Source organism: Rhinatrema bivittatum, chromosome 6, assembly GCF_901001135.1.
Source record: "Rhinatrema bivittatum chromosome 6, aRhiBiv1.1, whole genome shotgun sequence".
Lineage (NCBI taxonomy): Eukaryota > Metazoa > Chordata > Amphibia > Gymnophiona > Rhinatrematidae > Rhinatrema > Rhinatrema bivittatum.
Genome location: NC_042620.1, coordinates 221,539,347 through 221,555,547, shown reverse-complemented (window position 1 = coordinate 221,555,547; position 16,201 = coordinate 221,539,347). Strand labels below are relative to the sequence as shown.

Here is a 16,201-nt window from a genome sequence, read left to right as displayed (position 1 = left end):
CTGAAAAAGAAAAAAAGTTATATTCCACCGCAATCTTAACAGAAGCACAAGCAGTATATTCTCAGCCAATTAGCCTAAATGTCATTATTTACCATCTAAGAAGAACATTTTACAGCAACAACTTTATACAGCTAACATTTCGTGCATAGCCACCTTCGTAAAGAAAGCTTTTCTTTTTCTTGCACTTTATCTTCTGTTTTGATAATTAAAACATAAGAGATCATGAAAACACTTGCCTTACAACACTGTTTATAACACTGCATAAATTGTAATCCACCCCTCATTGGTAATGCATACATACACATGTGGTAAGCATAATTTTGGAGTTAATATACAGTAAGCAATGTACAAATAATTACCCTAGAAAATACCATCGACTTCCAGATTCATTCTTTTTTTTTTTTTTTTATCTTGGCTCAGCAGTTTCCTCCTGCTCCTTTGGGTTTCCAGTTCAGTCGGAACTGGCCTTTTCCAGGGCCTGTGATAACATGAGCCTTCATTCACAGCTACCCATTTTTAACCCCGAAACTCCAGGCACAGCAGTGACAACATTTGGCCGGGAATCACCAATCCTAGTACACATGCAATCTGAACCAAGCCAGTAGGTGTCCCTGCTGAGCAAAAGCCAAGATGTCCTCTCTCCCTGGGCCTATGATTGCTGCAAGAGAAGAAGTCGGGTCCAGCATCGTACCCAAGTCTCCAGTGTGGCAGTACACTGCTGGGTATGCTTCTCAGTCATTTCTCTATATGAAAAACAGAGTCCCTTAAGTTATCTATATGGAACTGTGGACCAGTAAGCAATCCCAATATGCATACTAAGTCTGTTTTATATTATACTTACACATGCTCTCCTACTGTCATGTTCAGATTTCTCCAATGCAATACTCACTGCTTGTCTCCATTTCCAGCCACATCAACCTTCTGACTGCCACCCTAACCCCTGACCAAACCTTGGGACCCAATGGAAGGTGAGCACTAAACCCCCAGCTGTCTCTGGCACTTTAGTTTCAGACTGTTTGTCCTCTGTTACCCACTGCAAGGTCTCTTCTCGGGACCTTTAGTTACTGTTGGCACAGCGGACCCTTTTGAAAAATTGATGGACACACCTTTTTTCTGCTGCCAATACAAGTGATCCTGTACAAAGAACTGCCAACTGGCTCACATTGATCCAGCCCTGGTTTTACCCCACAGCCTGCAGGGACTTGTAGTCCTACTTTTTTCAGGGAAACTAGAACCACAAGTACCTGCATACAAAGAGGTAAAACCAGGACTGGATAAAACCTATCCTGGAAAAAAAACAAAACAATGGATTCAGCTGGCTGATCAGCATCTCAGGTCATTGATCCCAATTCTCTGTATACGTTACTAAGATTTGATTCCATCTGAGAGTTCTTTGGCTAAAAGTGGCAGATAGCAGTATCCAATTAATAGTAAATATTGCAAATATTTTACTTACTGGTCATGAATTCTGATTCACCATTTGTAAGGGAGCCAGATGTTATATTGCCATGTCTTAATCCAGGGGTGAGAAATATTTTGCATACACAGGAGGTAGTGCATGCAAATAAATTTCATGCATATTCATTAGTGATATCCTGAAAACCTGACTGGCTGGGGATCCCGTAGGACCAGTTTGAGCATCCCTGCCTTAATCTATATATACAAGATACAGCAGAAACATAAGTTAATTGTGTTTTATGAAAGCGTTGCCCCATTACAACTCACACTAGCCCACACCAGCAGCCACTGCTGCCATGAGGGGACTGACTTCAGTTAGCTCAGTTTAAAGCAACCCGTGTCACAGAACACTGGGCAGCCTAGCAAATGAAAATGTCAGTTACCCCGCGTCACTCCTGGATACAGAACATCCAAAGGCCAGACTAAAATTAGGGGATTTGGCAAGCCGCTGCAGACATGGTATGGCCTTTCTGACCTCACATGTGGCCTTGCAATGAGAAGGATTACAGGGGCTGTGGCTAAAGAGCAAAACGTAAAGCTCAGATTCTCAAATGCAGGTTGGTAGCTGACCCTGTCGCCCCACCCTTTCTGAATTTCACCACACGTCTTCTTTAACCAATGCCATTTTGGTAGTCAAACTGTCACTTCAGTTTGCAGTGGAAAAGCACAAAAACAAAGGTCAACAATATATGTACATATATATATATATATATATATATCTAGTGATGTATTTTAATTGGACTAAGAATACATTTCTAGACATGCCATGGAAAGGGAGAATTCAGCTGTCGCGGTTTGTTCCAGCCCAGCTACAACTGGAATGCTGCACACTTGTTTAGGATATCATCAGCCTATCAGCCGCTGTGAAAGCTCCCCTGTTGTTACTGGCTGGTGTTCAGCCAACTATGGAAATGCCAGATTTCTGACATGCAGCCTCACTTGCTTTGGCCTGTGACATATGCAAGCAGCAAAAATAGGCATCACAGATGAAATAATTTGGTCACACAAGGACATGTATTCTCATTCAAAAAAAAAAATATATATATATATATATATATCTACATATACACATGCATATCAAAATAAATTCATTAATAAGTCGGGCTCTTAACTGGGATACTACATGACTGGTATTTGCCTCACCATATATTTTAGATTAGAAGCAAGCGAAACACATCCTTTTAAATAAGAACTAAATGCTCAGGATCTAACATATTGCTGCAAGCTATAATGGTTATAACTGTTAATCCAATACACCTTTTATCCAAACCCATAAACACAAGAGTGGAAAAACAGCACAGATGTTCATCTCTAATGCAATTTCCATTCAATTTCCTAAGTGTGGTCCCTGTGTGCACACTAGCTTAACGTTATGTTTAGCTTGCAAATTCTTTTAATAAATAATGAATGCAATAAAACTGGGAGATCAATGGCCAGCTGAGAAATCATAAAAGGAGCCTTTTGAGTTCAGGCAGTTGCCGATTCCAAACTTTAATCCGGAGGCAGATCAATATTACTATTTTTTTTTCTTTTTAACCCGTCACACAAATAGCAGCTAGCTTAAATGGAGCTTAAGCGCTGATATTAGATATCAGTTGCCAGAAACGTTGAAAAGATCACAACTGCAACTGAACGTGTGAGATCTTCACCTACACACTAGACGTGCTGCTTTCCGGAAGACCTGTTTACCACCAGCAGGCAGCAGTAAAAACATGCATGCATCACCGTTGTTCATGTCTGGTTCTTGACTGCAGAGAGACAGAATAAGATCTGGAAAGAAAACCTTGCATGAGTAAAGTAGAGGCGATAAGAAGCCTACAGAGACAGGCCTGACTTTAGGCACACACACAACCTTGGCAATTGCCTAGAACGCCAGATTTTGAAGACCCAAATACCCAAGGTAAAGAGAAGAACAACTCTGCCAAGAACTGCTCCTGCCGCCCACTTCCAAGGCACACTGCTGTGACGCTCTGGGACTCTGAGGGGTAGAGAGAGAAATTGGATTTCCCCCACTTTCCAATCTCCAGGGTCTCAATACTTGATCTCAGACTTTATCCTCATTTCCTGCAACTAAGGATCCTTCTTTTTTTTTTTTTTACTATTTTGCTATCACTGCGTCCTCTGGGAGGCTGCTCCGTGTATTCTCTACCCTTTTCTGTTACAGAACTTTTCCTTGGATTATTCCTAAATCTGCCTCCTTTAGTTGAGACTCATCCCCCTCACTTTCCTCTGAAAATATGTTTGCTTCTTCTGCATTACTTGTACCATAGAGCAGGAGTGGCCAACTCCGGCCTTCAAAGGCCAGAATCAGGCCAGATATTCAGGCTATCCACAATGAAAATGCAAGAGGTAGATCTGCATGCACTGACTCCACTGTATGCAAATCTAGCTCATGCATAGTCAGCATGGATAATCCGAAAACCAAGCCTGTTTGTGGCTCTTGAGTTGGCCACCCCTGCCAAAAAAATATCTGAATGTCTCCTTCACATCCCTCCTCACTTTCCTCTCCTCTAAGGTTGACCTAACGCACAAACGCATCTATAAATGTATTTTTACTTCCTGCTCCTGGCTCAGCGAGTACAGCACTAAACGAGAGAAACTGCATACTCACGTGTTTAACAAAGAAAAGACAAATGGAGAACATGTGTGCCAGTTTATCCCTTCTTAGGGGTGACCAAGAACTACTTGAGCACTGCTACACCCGGCAAAACCCACTTTTCAGCAGTCTTTAAGCAGGCATCTTAAACGCTGGCAAGCAGAACTAGTTAATAAGTTTTTAATCTGCTTCCACTTCACAGATACTCGTGCCGAGAGAAACCCACAATCCTGCCAAGTCACTTTAGATAAAAGGTGGCTTTACCCTCGGAGAACGCCCCAATCAGTGCTCCCCACCCCCATCCCAGGGCCAGCCGTAACATCGAACAGGATAAACCCAAGCCAGGACGAATCCCCATTTCCAGCACTTCATTTGCTGGGGCTTATAAATCATGCTTCAGCGCAGCACAGAAACAAAGTGGCTTCAGGTCATCTTTAGAAAGTTGATTCCAAGAAAATCTGCCACCTTTTTCCCAATTCATTTTCACATCTTGATTGTAATGTCTTTCCACATTCACCAGTGCTAAGTAAATATTTTAACAACTTTATAGCGCTATTTTGATTAAGAAAAAAAGTGTTGCTTTGCCATGTGTTTTTTCTGCACCTGCTAACTGTGCTATAATATTAAGATAAATAGGACTGTGTGCGTCTTCCCTAGGTATTTGGAGTCACATTTGTTACAATAAAAATTCAATAGAAAAAAAGTCTGAGAAAAGAAGCTAAGCTCCTTCCAGGCTTTCTATTCACTAAACAAGCAGTGTAGTTTAAACTTTTACATTAGTAGCAGAATAAACACAGGCACAGCAAAATCACCTATCTTTAAAAAAAAAAAAAAAAAACCCATGAGATCCAGCTTAATTGAATCTGATCTTTCTTGAAAGCGCTAGGTTACCTATTGTTACTGACAGGAGTGAAAGTGCTTGGCAGGAATAAGGCATGATGCCGGCAAACACCTTCCAAATTTCTCCACTCTGCACTGCAGCCCAGTCCTCTAGAACAGTGGTCCCCAAACCTGTCCTAGAGGGCCACCAGCCAGTCGGGTTTTTGGGATATCCACAATGAATATGCATGAGAGAAAATTTGCATGTTATGGAGGCAGTGCATGCAAATTTTCTCTCATGCATATTCATTGAGGATATCCCAAAAACCCGACTGGCTGGTGGCCCTCCAGGACAGGTTTGGGGACCACTGTTCTAGAACATGCCTCCTGTTTCACTGCCTGGCCCCCCATCCCAAACTGAGACTGCCAACTGTCCATTAAGGACTAAACTGAGGACAACAAACTCATTTCATCTGTGATGTACTGTTAAGTCCAAAGACTAGTCTGCCAACACACATCAGTCTTAGTACTCCCTTCTCTCCGCTACATAGCAGATACATTTCCCTATACAATAGATATAAGAGCAGGTTTTGGTCCCATGGTACTTATTATAAGAGGTATTATATCTTGATATGTGGTATTATCTCATCTAAGGCTTCTCGGGTTTCAAAAGACCATGGATCTTTATGGTCCTCACACCTTCTGTGGCTAGCAAGACCCACACGTGATCGGCAGACTCTATTGCAAAGAGTGCGGTAGAAAATGGACCCAGCTGTGTCTGAGCTTTGTTTTTCCTTCCTGCGAGCTCTCGTCTTCCTGGAGCCAGGTCGGTCCTTTCTCAGACTTCTGAAGGCCTTTGTGGAGTTTGCGTTTCCAGTGACTGCCACTGTGGTACTATATTAATTCCAGATTACACCGTACACACCGGCGGTTCAAAATCTCTGGGCTGCAGAAGACGTACGAGCGGATACAAACAAATGAAGCACCACTATCCAAAAAAATCAGAGTCTAAAACGGGAAGAGCCACTGCATTTTGGTCGATGGTTTGAAACTGAAAGCAAATTCTGTTTCCATCTTCTGACAATCTCTGAGAACCTGCAACTTTATAAACTTAAAACAAACTCGAGGCCTTTGGTCTTCTAAGAGCCCCAAGGAGGAATCATTTGTGGGGCATCGCACCTGCTCTTTTTGTGCTGTAAATAAACGGCAAATTTAAAAAAAATCTAATTCAACTAGGACTTCAAAGCCCGAAATAAAGCAAAAGTGTGGCTGTTCCACCAGGCCTCCCCCCAGGATGATCCTTAGAGAGGACGAAATGTCCACAGAGCTCAAACACTTGATTCAATGAATTGCATACGAGCTTTCTATTAATGCTTACCTTTTAAGGTTAGCCGGTCCTAAAATATGGAGTGAATTACCAGAAAAGCTAGGACTCCAACAAAACACACAAAAATTTAAAAAAGGGCTTAAAACATGGCTCTTTCACAAGGCCGTAGCGACCAAAAAAAAAGAGGATCAGTGAACACCAGGAGTTCTTTATTCTGCACAGAACATTGGTCGCTACTGCAATATTGGATCGGTTTCCGGTTTGTTTTTCTGGTCTTTCACAAGGCCTACATTGAATATGAGCAAACTCAGTAATATAGCACTTAACATTAAGTAGAAAAAAAACAATTCCAGCAACAATTGAACAGCAGAGTTGATATTAATTTATTCTTAATTATGTTCTTATTTTTTATTTTAACTTTAATTAATACATGTGTTTATTTTATATATATTTTATTTCTCTTTTATACTTTAAGTTCCAACTCTTTTAAACTCTCTTTATCAAGTAATATTGTAATTACAATATATTTATTATAATGTATTTATTGTATCTTTATTGTATCTTCCTCTTTTATGATTACTTTATTGATTTTGAACACTTTGTAAACCGTTATGATGGAAAATTTCTTAATGACGGTATATAAAACCTGATAAATAAATAAAATAAATCCTAATGCAACGGACATCCACTTTGAGGCCATTTTGGGGAAAAAAGACTGCATATCAAATGTTTGGAAATATAAAAAGAAATAAACAAAATTAGCGGACAACTGCAATGAAATGTTAAAGCAAAGCTAAATCAGCCCTCGTTTCGCTGCAATACAGCGGTCTCTTATTTTAAGTAGCTTTTACATGGCTATCCTAGTTCCCCTTACCGCGCACGGCAAAGGGACTGAAACAGCACTTTCTAAAGCCTCCTTTGTTACAAGCCTGCTTCTACCTGGACATAATTTACCAGCAAAACAAAAGAAAAATAGGAAAACGTTCACTGGTCTGCTTGATTCGTTTTCAGAATCTGGAGTTTTCTGCTACATATGGGGGTGTCTTCACCTATCTGAATTGTCAAGAGGTCTCGTGGTAATCCACAGCAGCTAACTCTGATGCAGCACATGGCAACACGAAATTAAAGGCATTCAAATATTTTCTTATTGGTTTGTGAACTATTAGTCAGTAATTTTGCAGAATAAAATAAAAGCTGAAAAAAAAAAACCTGAAACAAACACCGAATGCAGTGCCTTCTTCTGCATACCGTAACCCACTCGTTTATTCGGTCGCAAACCTCCCCTAATGCACCTATAATCTAATTCCTGTATTCTCCCTCCCCTCCCCAATACACACGGTCTCCTGCATTCCCCCATAGACACACAAACTCATCCACTCTCTCTTGTCCTCCAACAGAAACACACTTCTGATTATAAAAGTTGAAAAGTAGACTTTAAATTGTTAAATCAATGCAATTACATGGCTATCTGGGATTGAGATGGCAGCCCAATTTTAAGAATGCCATGGAATTACGGGAACAGGAGTGAGTAAAAGACCATTTTAGATCCACATCACCTCTACTAAGTGAAGTTTGCATTTATTATCTTTTACCTGGCTATCAATTGCCTTGCATTATTCCCTTGTTCTAACTGCACATACACCAACATTACAGAAAGACAGTTTGGAGATAAGTTACAATAACTTTGCATTGCCAAGGGTCATATGCAGTAACAAAAGGACCATGACTTGTTTTGCTAGGTGCTTTTCTGGAGCTTCGAAATTCTGGTGAAGCCCCCAGCAAGCAGGAAAAGCCACAGAACGGTTGGCAGTCTTTCGTCCACGGGTTCGAACCTAGAATACTGGGGGATCAGAACACACCCATCTTACGAGAAGCTTGCTCGGGCACCCTCTGTGGGCGTCCTGAGGGTCAGAACGGCAAGAGATGCACCGTGGAGAGGCAGACTGCAACTTTACACCACCCTAAGGTGCGGGATCTCATGGCAAAACACAATACAGAGAAAAAAAAAGAAAAGTGATTAAAAGAGATTGAGAAAGTTGAGTGTTCTGGTTATCCCATGCCAGTCTTCTAGCGTCAATAACATTTGCAATGTGTCAGGCGCATACATTACATACTCTGCTCTTTCCTGTTAGAATGAAATGTCACTGCTAATCAGTAGCTACACTATAAATGAACTTCATTTCATTTAGATTTTGCAGTGACTTTCTTCCATTTGGAATAATTAGTTGTTGTGTGTGAAATTATACAACATAGTCTAACTATGCATTACAGGGATTTCTCAAGCATTTGCACTGGTCTCTGAATTCTTTTCTAATTAGGTACATATATTTCCTGTGGTGCTAAAAGACAATTTGGTCCTTCCAATGTGAGACAGAAAAAAAAAGACAACACCGCCGCTTTAAGAGCTCCAGTCTCTTTGACATTGCTGGCAGTGTATGGGAACATTAATGCATCTGTCATGATAACAAGCTAAGAATAACATCTAGACATCAAACCGAGCAGAGAATCCATCTGAAGTGATTCATTCAGATCTGTCTCATTGATTTATTAAACACAGGGCAACATCTGCAGCCTCACAGAGCCGCTTGGCGAAATTAATGCAAGATCAATTCAAATGGAAAAAAGTGCAAAAGAGATAAATCAAAACACAATTTGCATGCAGTCCCACAATCAGGCTTATTGGGTGCAAATGCTCAATTTCCCTCCCGGAGCAAATGTGTTTAAATGTTGCTTTATCTTTTCAGAGCTGCGAGATGTGAACTGACAGTGACGAGTTCTGCAGGTTGAGAAGCTGAAAGGGAAGCGGGAGGAAAACTGCAGGCAAAGACCTTCTGAATATGCAACGAGAATATCATTAATCCATATTTTTTGTAAAGGCTCATTGTCTTTGTTCCAGTAACATATAGTGGGCTCAGTGTGATATTAACTACACAGAAACGATACTATGAAATTGGAAATGACAGACAATGGAACCTGTGTGGTTTGCATATAAAACACACATTAAGTTGCAGAAGGCACTGCGACCAGAAAAACAAAAATACCATTTCTAATGGACTGTTAGCTAATATGTGAGAAGGTCAGGGACAGGATAAACAAGGTTTAAGCCAGCAACAACTGCAAAAACTCGCTCTCATGGGTCTATAACCTTAAACTCCTTTCCACAGGTGTTAGTAATTTCTTCTCAAAGTGGTAAAATGTCAGCCCTCATCTCTGAAAAGCATCCACGAAATCTCAAGGGAAAAACAACCTTTGAAAGAAGCATTTTTCAAAGCACCCTGGAAAAATTAACATTTCCTCTTATTCATCTATACAATATCCATGGCCTGCAAGCATTTGGTAAAACACAAACACACCCACACACCAAATTCTCATTTAGAGAAATGGAGAATAGGCCAGGGGTGCAAAACCAGGAGCACACACTGCAAATCAATACAGAGATGGAAGCAGCGGGCAATGGCACATGACTGGTTTGCTTTAATTACAATGTTGACATCATTCTGCTAATAAAAGACCGAGCACTGTTGACTATGGGGCTGCGGTGCCCAGATAGGACAGGAAGATCCTGGGACCAAGAAAGAAAAGACCTGCCTGCAGAAATTTGGGGGGGCTAAATTATTTTATGACTTGGGAGCCAGCCAAAGTTAAGCTAATCCTTGGCTGTAGGCTCCAGTTCAGACGGGCGAGGTAACTTGTGCACGGCCCCTTCCTCTTGTTAAAACTTCACAGTCCCTAGGAGTACCAGCTGTAACCTCTTCAAAGGAAGCGGGGCATTCCTGAAAAACACTTCCCCTGCCAGAGCTTTACAGTGTGTTCACTAAGAGTTCATTCAAACAGGTAGAGTGATGCACACTCCCACTTTCTCTCGGATAAACACCGAAGAAAGCATTTTCAGGCTGAAAGCTGCATGCTCGGTTTTCTCAGTTACACACTAACTTGTCCTAAGCGCTTGATTTATTAAGGTTGTCCCGCCCCCCCCGTCGGCATAAAATACAGAAAAACCCTTTCAATAATCAGCCCATGCCTTTCTAAAACTCCTAAATAGAATTATTTCTTACAACCTGATACAAAAGCGTTTCTTTACGCTGCAGTTCTTCAAAATATTACACAGTAAGTATATTAACAGAGCATTTGGATTTTACATGGCACCCTGCCCCAGGGCACCTTACAATAAATACACAATTATTTATACAACACTTACAAATACCATGCTATAACAGAACTGTTGCACTAGAGCGGCTGATTTTATACCTATTAAAAAACATAAACTATCTATTTATGGCTAATGGTAGAGAAGTCCAGGAACGTGGTGTAAAGGAAGAAATGGAGAATCTTTTCTCCAAGTCACTTTACATGTGCAATAATTTAGCTTGATTAGGCTCTCATTTGTGTTCTCTCTTCTGTTCCTATCATTTTTCCCCCCCCATCAACAAAGCGCACCGTGCAAGGTGGGTGTCTCTGTGCGGCTGAGCGCGCAATGTGTGTCTGCGAGTGAGCAAATCTGCCTGCGTACTCGTGCAAGCACGCGCACCAAAGAGAAAGCAGTGCACTCTCACACTTAAAAGCTGAATTTGCTTCATGTCCTTTACCAGTGAAATTGTGGAGGGGAGGGAGATTTTCTAATCCATCCCTAAAGCAACCCCCCCTGAGATCACTGGAAACAAGGATGCTACCAAAATCTCTCTCAAGAGCTGTGGGGAAAAGGAAGGCAAAATTCAAAGTTTTGGACTCAAGTTATTTTTTTCCCCCCCAAGTCGCCTATCTAGGGTTTAGGTATAAGGAACACCCAGTCTGTCTAATAAAATGCTGTAAAACCGTCTTGTTTTATTTTAAGTTAGCGGCAGTGAAAGGCACTCGCTGCGCTTCAGAAGAGCACGATGGAAGCCCTGGGTCACGAGGAAGAACAATGCATGTGCAGAGGGCTCAGTGGCATTACACTTAGTTATTCTTTCTCAGCTCTCTCCGAAGATTGAACAGAATCCGTTCACGCCAACTAATAATTAAATGTATTAGTACATCCAAGCATGCTGCGTGCACGTGACACTGGAGACAGCACTGCAAGTTCAAAAAGGACAGATGGACCCCGCTGCACATCAACTTCCCTTCATCGTATGTTACCGGGGCTGTAAATTATTGTGGGCCAGTGAATAGAAACAAGTTGAAGCTGCATCTTGAGTTTCTCTCTGAACAATTCACATAAACCTGATACCACATATTTCATACAGCTTAGACTGTCCTGGCCCGTTTCAAGATAAATGTACGGGTGCATAGGGAGGTTTAACGTTACAGATGGGTTGATAACATTTCAGACTGATCCGCAGGCCAATGTCAATGCAAACACTCTGTATCCCCAGATACAATTTCAAAGTGGGAAAAGTACATGCTCCAAAGCACATGTGTGCACATAAATGGGACGCATGGACATCTATATTTATAGTCAAGAACTATTTGGCGGCCTGTACTTGAATAGAACCAAAATAAAGCCAAGATCCCCTTTCATGACTGGAACACTGTTCAACAGTTACAGTTCCATCCTCTTCCATGACTTTGTTTATCTCTAGATGACTAATTACTGGGAAGATAAACAAGCAGGCTTGGCATGGAAAGCTCACTAGATTTGTTTGTAAGCTGGAGTGCCTGCATTCAGTAAGGAAAGGTGAAGGGGTTACCAGCAGAAGACTATGAGCTGGTTGGTGTGCGTGGAAGCAGTTTCCAGTTCTCTCAGGCTTCTATACCAGCTGGAGAAAGCAGGTGGGCAAGAAGCGAAACAGATCTCAGTTAACACAGAGACAGTGCCGAAGATCTGGCCGGCATGCCCACCACCACACACACTTTCCTTTCCATTTTAACTGTACATTAAAGTAATTCAAGGCACGGAAATGCTCTTCTGGTTAGGGGAAGAGCACAGGAGAAAGGATCAGGTAAGTAAAAGATTTCGGAGGACACTGAGCAAGTGCATTTTCTTAGACTATTTCACCAGAGTTCACAAAATGACCAAGAGCCACCTGTCTTCTAACATGGAAAGCAGATGATTAATTACTTGCCTGAAGTGAGTCATGGTACCCATCCCGAAAATATTTAAGGCCGGCATATGAAAGATACACTCTCACGTAAAGTTAGAAAATAAGAGTTATTGCAGGCTTTTTTTTATTTATACAGTTTCCTAACTGCTGTTCCCAGAATAGTTCCCTAAAATTGATAGTTTAATTATTAATCATAAATAGTTATCAATGGGAATATTCCTTCCCTTTCCCATCCCAGCTTCTATCGTATTTTGGGTTGATGATATCATACTATCATGCCACAAGGACAATAGAATCAAGGATTTTTTTTTTTATGGATTATGAAATCGCCACTCCTAATATCTATCTCCGCGATAAACAACGGTTACCAATACAACTAAGAAAAACTGAGCAAGAGCTTCAGGACAGCAGGGCAAAGTTTCATTGAAAATCGTCCCTGGCTTTTGAAATGCTGCCGTATTTGTGATTTTCTTGCAAAGAGCCCAACATGTTAAGCCTTTCTTAATTTAAGGATGTCCTATCAGGAATATTCTACTGCGGCACGAATAACTAAATGCCAGCCTTGCATTTTGAAACCGGCGGGTTATAAGATTTAAAATAGACATTTGGGAATCATTATTTTATTTGTAGCAACACAGGTTGCAAGCCTGCACCAAGTGACTGGTGCCTGAAAACAACAGCAGAGGTACTGAAGGGCTCTGTGGCCCTCGCTCTTCATTTGCTCCCCATCTTATCATCTGACAAAATCTACATGAATCCATAGCTTCCACATTTAACACATCAAACGCTCTTTCAATTGTATTTTACAGTAATGGGTGTGCTCAAGAAGTTGCCTGGTTTTCCAACAAACTTTACAAAAACTCAATTGTCTTGTCCTTTCATGTATAGCTGCATTCTTTTTATTTCTTTTGGACTCAACAGATTTGCCACTTTTCAGACAATGCCATGCTACTGAAATGTCTTCTAATGTGCACTTCAGCGTTTACAGGACACTTCCTAATATACAGCAAGATTGTTTTTATTCAATGTAATGTATTTCCATTACATCTGATAATTTACTGAGCAGGGCAAATATTTTTGCCTTTATCATCTTATTTTGCCACCATACCCTGCTATTCAAAACAGGGACAGGGTCAGTTATTAACCTTTATTTTCTGAGCTCATGCATACTATAGACAGCATACATTACTCTTTTCACAAGTACTAGCTCTACAAGAACAGCGCCGTGATTTTGGCTTATCTTGTTTTAATAAGACGTTTCAACTATCCAGCAGACCTCCCCCCCCCCCGATTTCAGCTCTTATAAGGATGGAAAGGGAAACCTGTTTACAGTTTGTTCAAGTGAAGGGCGATCATCATCAGGGGCCTCTTTCCCAGTGTGATATTCCTCAACAAATAAACCAAGAATTTCTCTGAGCTACATACTAAAACAACAGTCTGAACGTTCAAAACACACAGCTATTGGGAAAATTGTTAATGGGTTCCCTGCTGCACTTTGACTGTCTGTGTCAAAATCTCTCTTGAGTGCCCAGTCCTGGAGTGTGCGGTGTGTGGTACTATAGCCGGGCAGCCTGATTACAGGTAAACTCTGGCATGACTAATATCCATCAGGATCTTTCTTACAGATGAAACCGGCTCTGAAATCCTAATGCAAACAAAGGCCAGATGTACAAAGCTTCCCCCCCCCCCCCCCCCATAGATACAAAATTGGGAAAACTCCTTCGTACATCAGGCCTAACCGTTTAAAACATCGGAAAGAATTTTAAACTTAACAAGAAGGAACAAAATGAGAGTTAAACAAAAATCCCTAGGCACCAAAGTTTTTATGCAGCTGGCATGTTTCATTTTTATGGGCAATTATTATGCATGAGAATTCTGTGGGTTGCATAAACTGTAACAAATTGATTCCATTGTTCTGCATGCGCATGAATAATAATAGTTTGCTCAGCTATCTGGGTGAATAAATGGCGAGGTGGGGGGAGGGGGGGTAAGAAGTTGGTAGGGGAGAAAAGAAAAGTTTGTCTAACCTTGCGTTGGTGCAGTCGTTGTACAAAGTTTCGAAATCTTTCCTGGTGATGAGCTTGCAGCGGTTTACCCCCGGCTGGATGGCCCCCAGCCCCCTGAGGATCCGGACCTGCTCCACTGTACACACCACGGGCGATATATCCAGTCTCTTCAGCTTGGTATAGACGGTGTGCAGCCCTCCCACCAGGTGCTTGAGGAAGAGATCAAAAACTTGGGGCAGGCAGATGAGCTCCTGCCCGTCCACCAGGAAGGACGCCACCTTCACCCCGTGCAGATCGACCATCTTACACTCATTGTTGCCTCCGCTGCAGCCGCCGCCGCCGCCGCCACTGTTGCTGGAGATAAAACTGTTGATCATGCTGTTGGTCAGCCGGGGAGACTCGGCCGGGCTGGTGTAAATGGGATCGGCCCGGAACAAGCCGCCGGAGCCCGGGTTGGAGGCGGCAGAGATGGCGGGGGGTGCTGACACGGCCATGGTGACACGCTCCGTGCCGGGGGGGTCTCGGGCTCCGGGGTCTCGCGCTCGCTCTCGCTCCGCTCTCGGCACCGCTGGCGAAGGCTCCACGGTCCCGCACAGCAAACACTGAGAGAGCCGCACTCCCAGCTCCCCGGCAGGTCCCCGCCCCCGGCGGCCAAACTGACAGCGCCCTCCGGCCAATCGGACGCGCCCTCCGCGCGCGCGCGCCTCCCCATTCGCTCTCCTCCCTCCCCGAAGGAGGCGGGCGCAGGCTTTGGCGGAGTACCTGAGTTTTTGCAAGGCTGCGCTCTGCCTGCACAGGCACACGCGGGCAGGGTAATCCAGTACAGAACCGGGACTGTGCCGGGAAAACCGGCAAATTCTAAGGGACCGGGAACGGGGAGCAAAAAAAACCCAAAACAAAACTTCCTCAAACTATTTGCAGCAATGTCTCTAATGCAGAGCCCCTCCTCACTCTTTCCTATCCGTCGGGCGGTTATTATAATTGTTGTTTAATTTAAGGAGCCAAAGCTTCCTCAAAAGTTTCGAGGAGCTTGTATCGTCTGCAGTATGAGTGTAATTATTGTCAGGACCGATCGGCTCGGTATAGATCTCCGGCACCGTAACTAATGATTGCTACAACAATAATAATGACTATCTGCAACTATAGGACAAACAAATACCGCTGGGTAGCGAATGGGTCGCCACGACAGGTGCAAACTCAAAGAAAAAGCCTAAGGCAAGGGCAGACCTATTTTAATAATACTGTAACAGCATCTTCTCTCTCTTAACCAGATGGTTACTACAGTTGAGGTAATCTGAGAAATTTCCCAATAAGGACGACAAAAAAAAAAAGAGATGGAATTCTCAAGGGAGATAATTCAATTTGCGACTGAAAACAATAAGCCTTCCTCCTCACTATTGTGGATAAAAGGAGACAGACACTGTGGTTGACTGTCTGGCGGGGCGGTGATTAATATCTGCGTAATGAAACGTGTGCATAGGGAGCAGAAAGCGATTTCGGATTGTGCGGTAGACAGGTCTTTGCGACTGCAAGTTGGGAAACCGGAGGGTTTAACCCGCAATCACCGATCCCCGACCGGGGGGGCCTCTGCAAAGAAGTGCTACAGATGTCTTTCTGTGAGGTCACCAAATACGCCATTATTTTAGTTTAGCACAAAAGGTGGCAATTCACGGTTAACAGTAAAGGAATCACATCTCTCTGGGATCATTATATACATACCTACATACATATATATGTTATTATTATAATCACCCATAAGCTAAACATATTCACGATAGGTCTTTAAGTCTGTTTCCGCAAGGCCGGGTGAAGCCTGCCGTGTCACCCCGTGAGCTGTAGTGGCAGGAGGCAATATCAAATCGTAAAGACTGCCTTGAGAGGCGACTACCCTTGACAAAAACAAAAAACAAAAAAACAAAATAGTTCTTCCGTAGGAAAACTCTCAAGGTTTTAGAATTTATTTTTGACAATCCAA

At 42.5% G+C, this 16,201-nt stretch overlaps 1 protein-coding gene across 4 annotated transcripts in view; it reads right to left on the bottom strand.

Annotated features, from left to right (window-relative positions):
• The window catches only part of DACH2 (dachshund family transcription factor 2), a 912,520-nt gene extending 897,646 nt beyond the window's left edge, over window positions 1-14,874 (bottom strand). For 2 of the 4 annotated variants that reach the window (XM_029606590.1, XM_029606591.1), the window contains exon 1: window positions 14,248-14,872. In XM_029606590.1, the coding sequence (XP_029462450.1) occupies window positions 14,248-14,720 (473 nt within the window). In that variant the 5' untranslated portion in view covers window positions 14,721-14,872. Of the gene's footprint in view, window positions 1-14,247 lie in introns of all 4 variants that reach the window. The other 2 variants (XM_029606589.1, XM_029606588.1) reach the window with 2 other exon arrangements.
• Window positions 14,875-16,201: the final 1,327 nt, after the last annotated feature.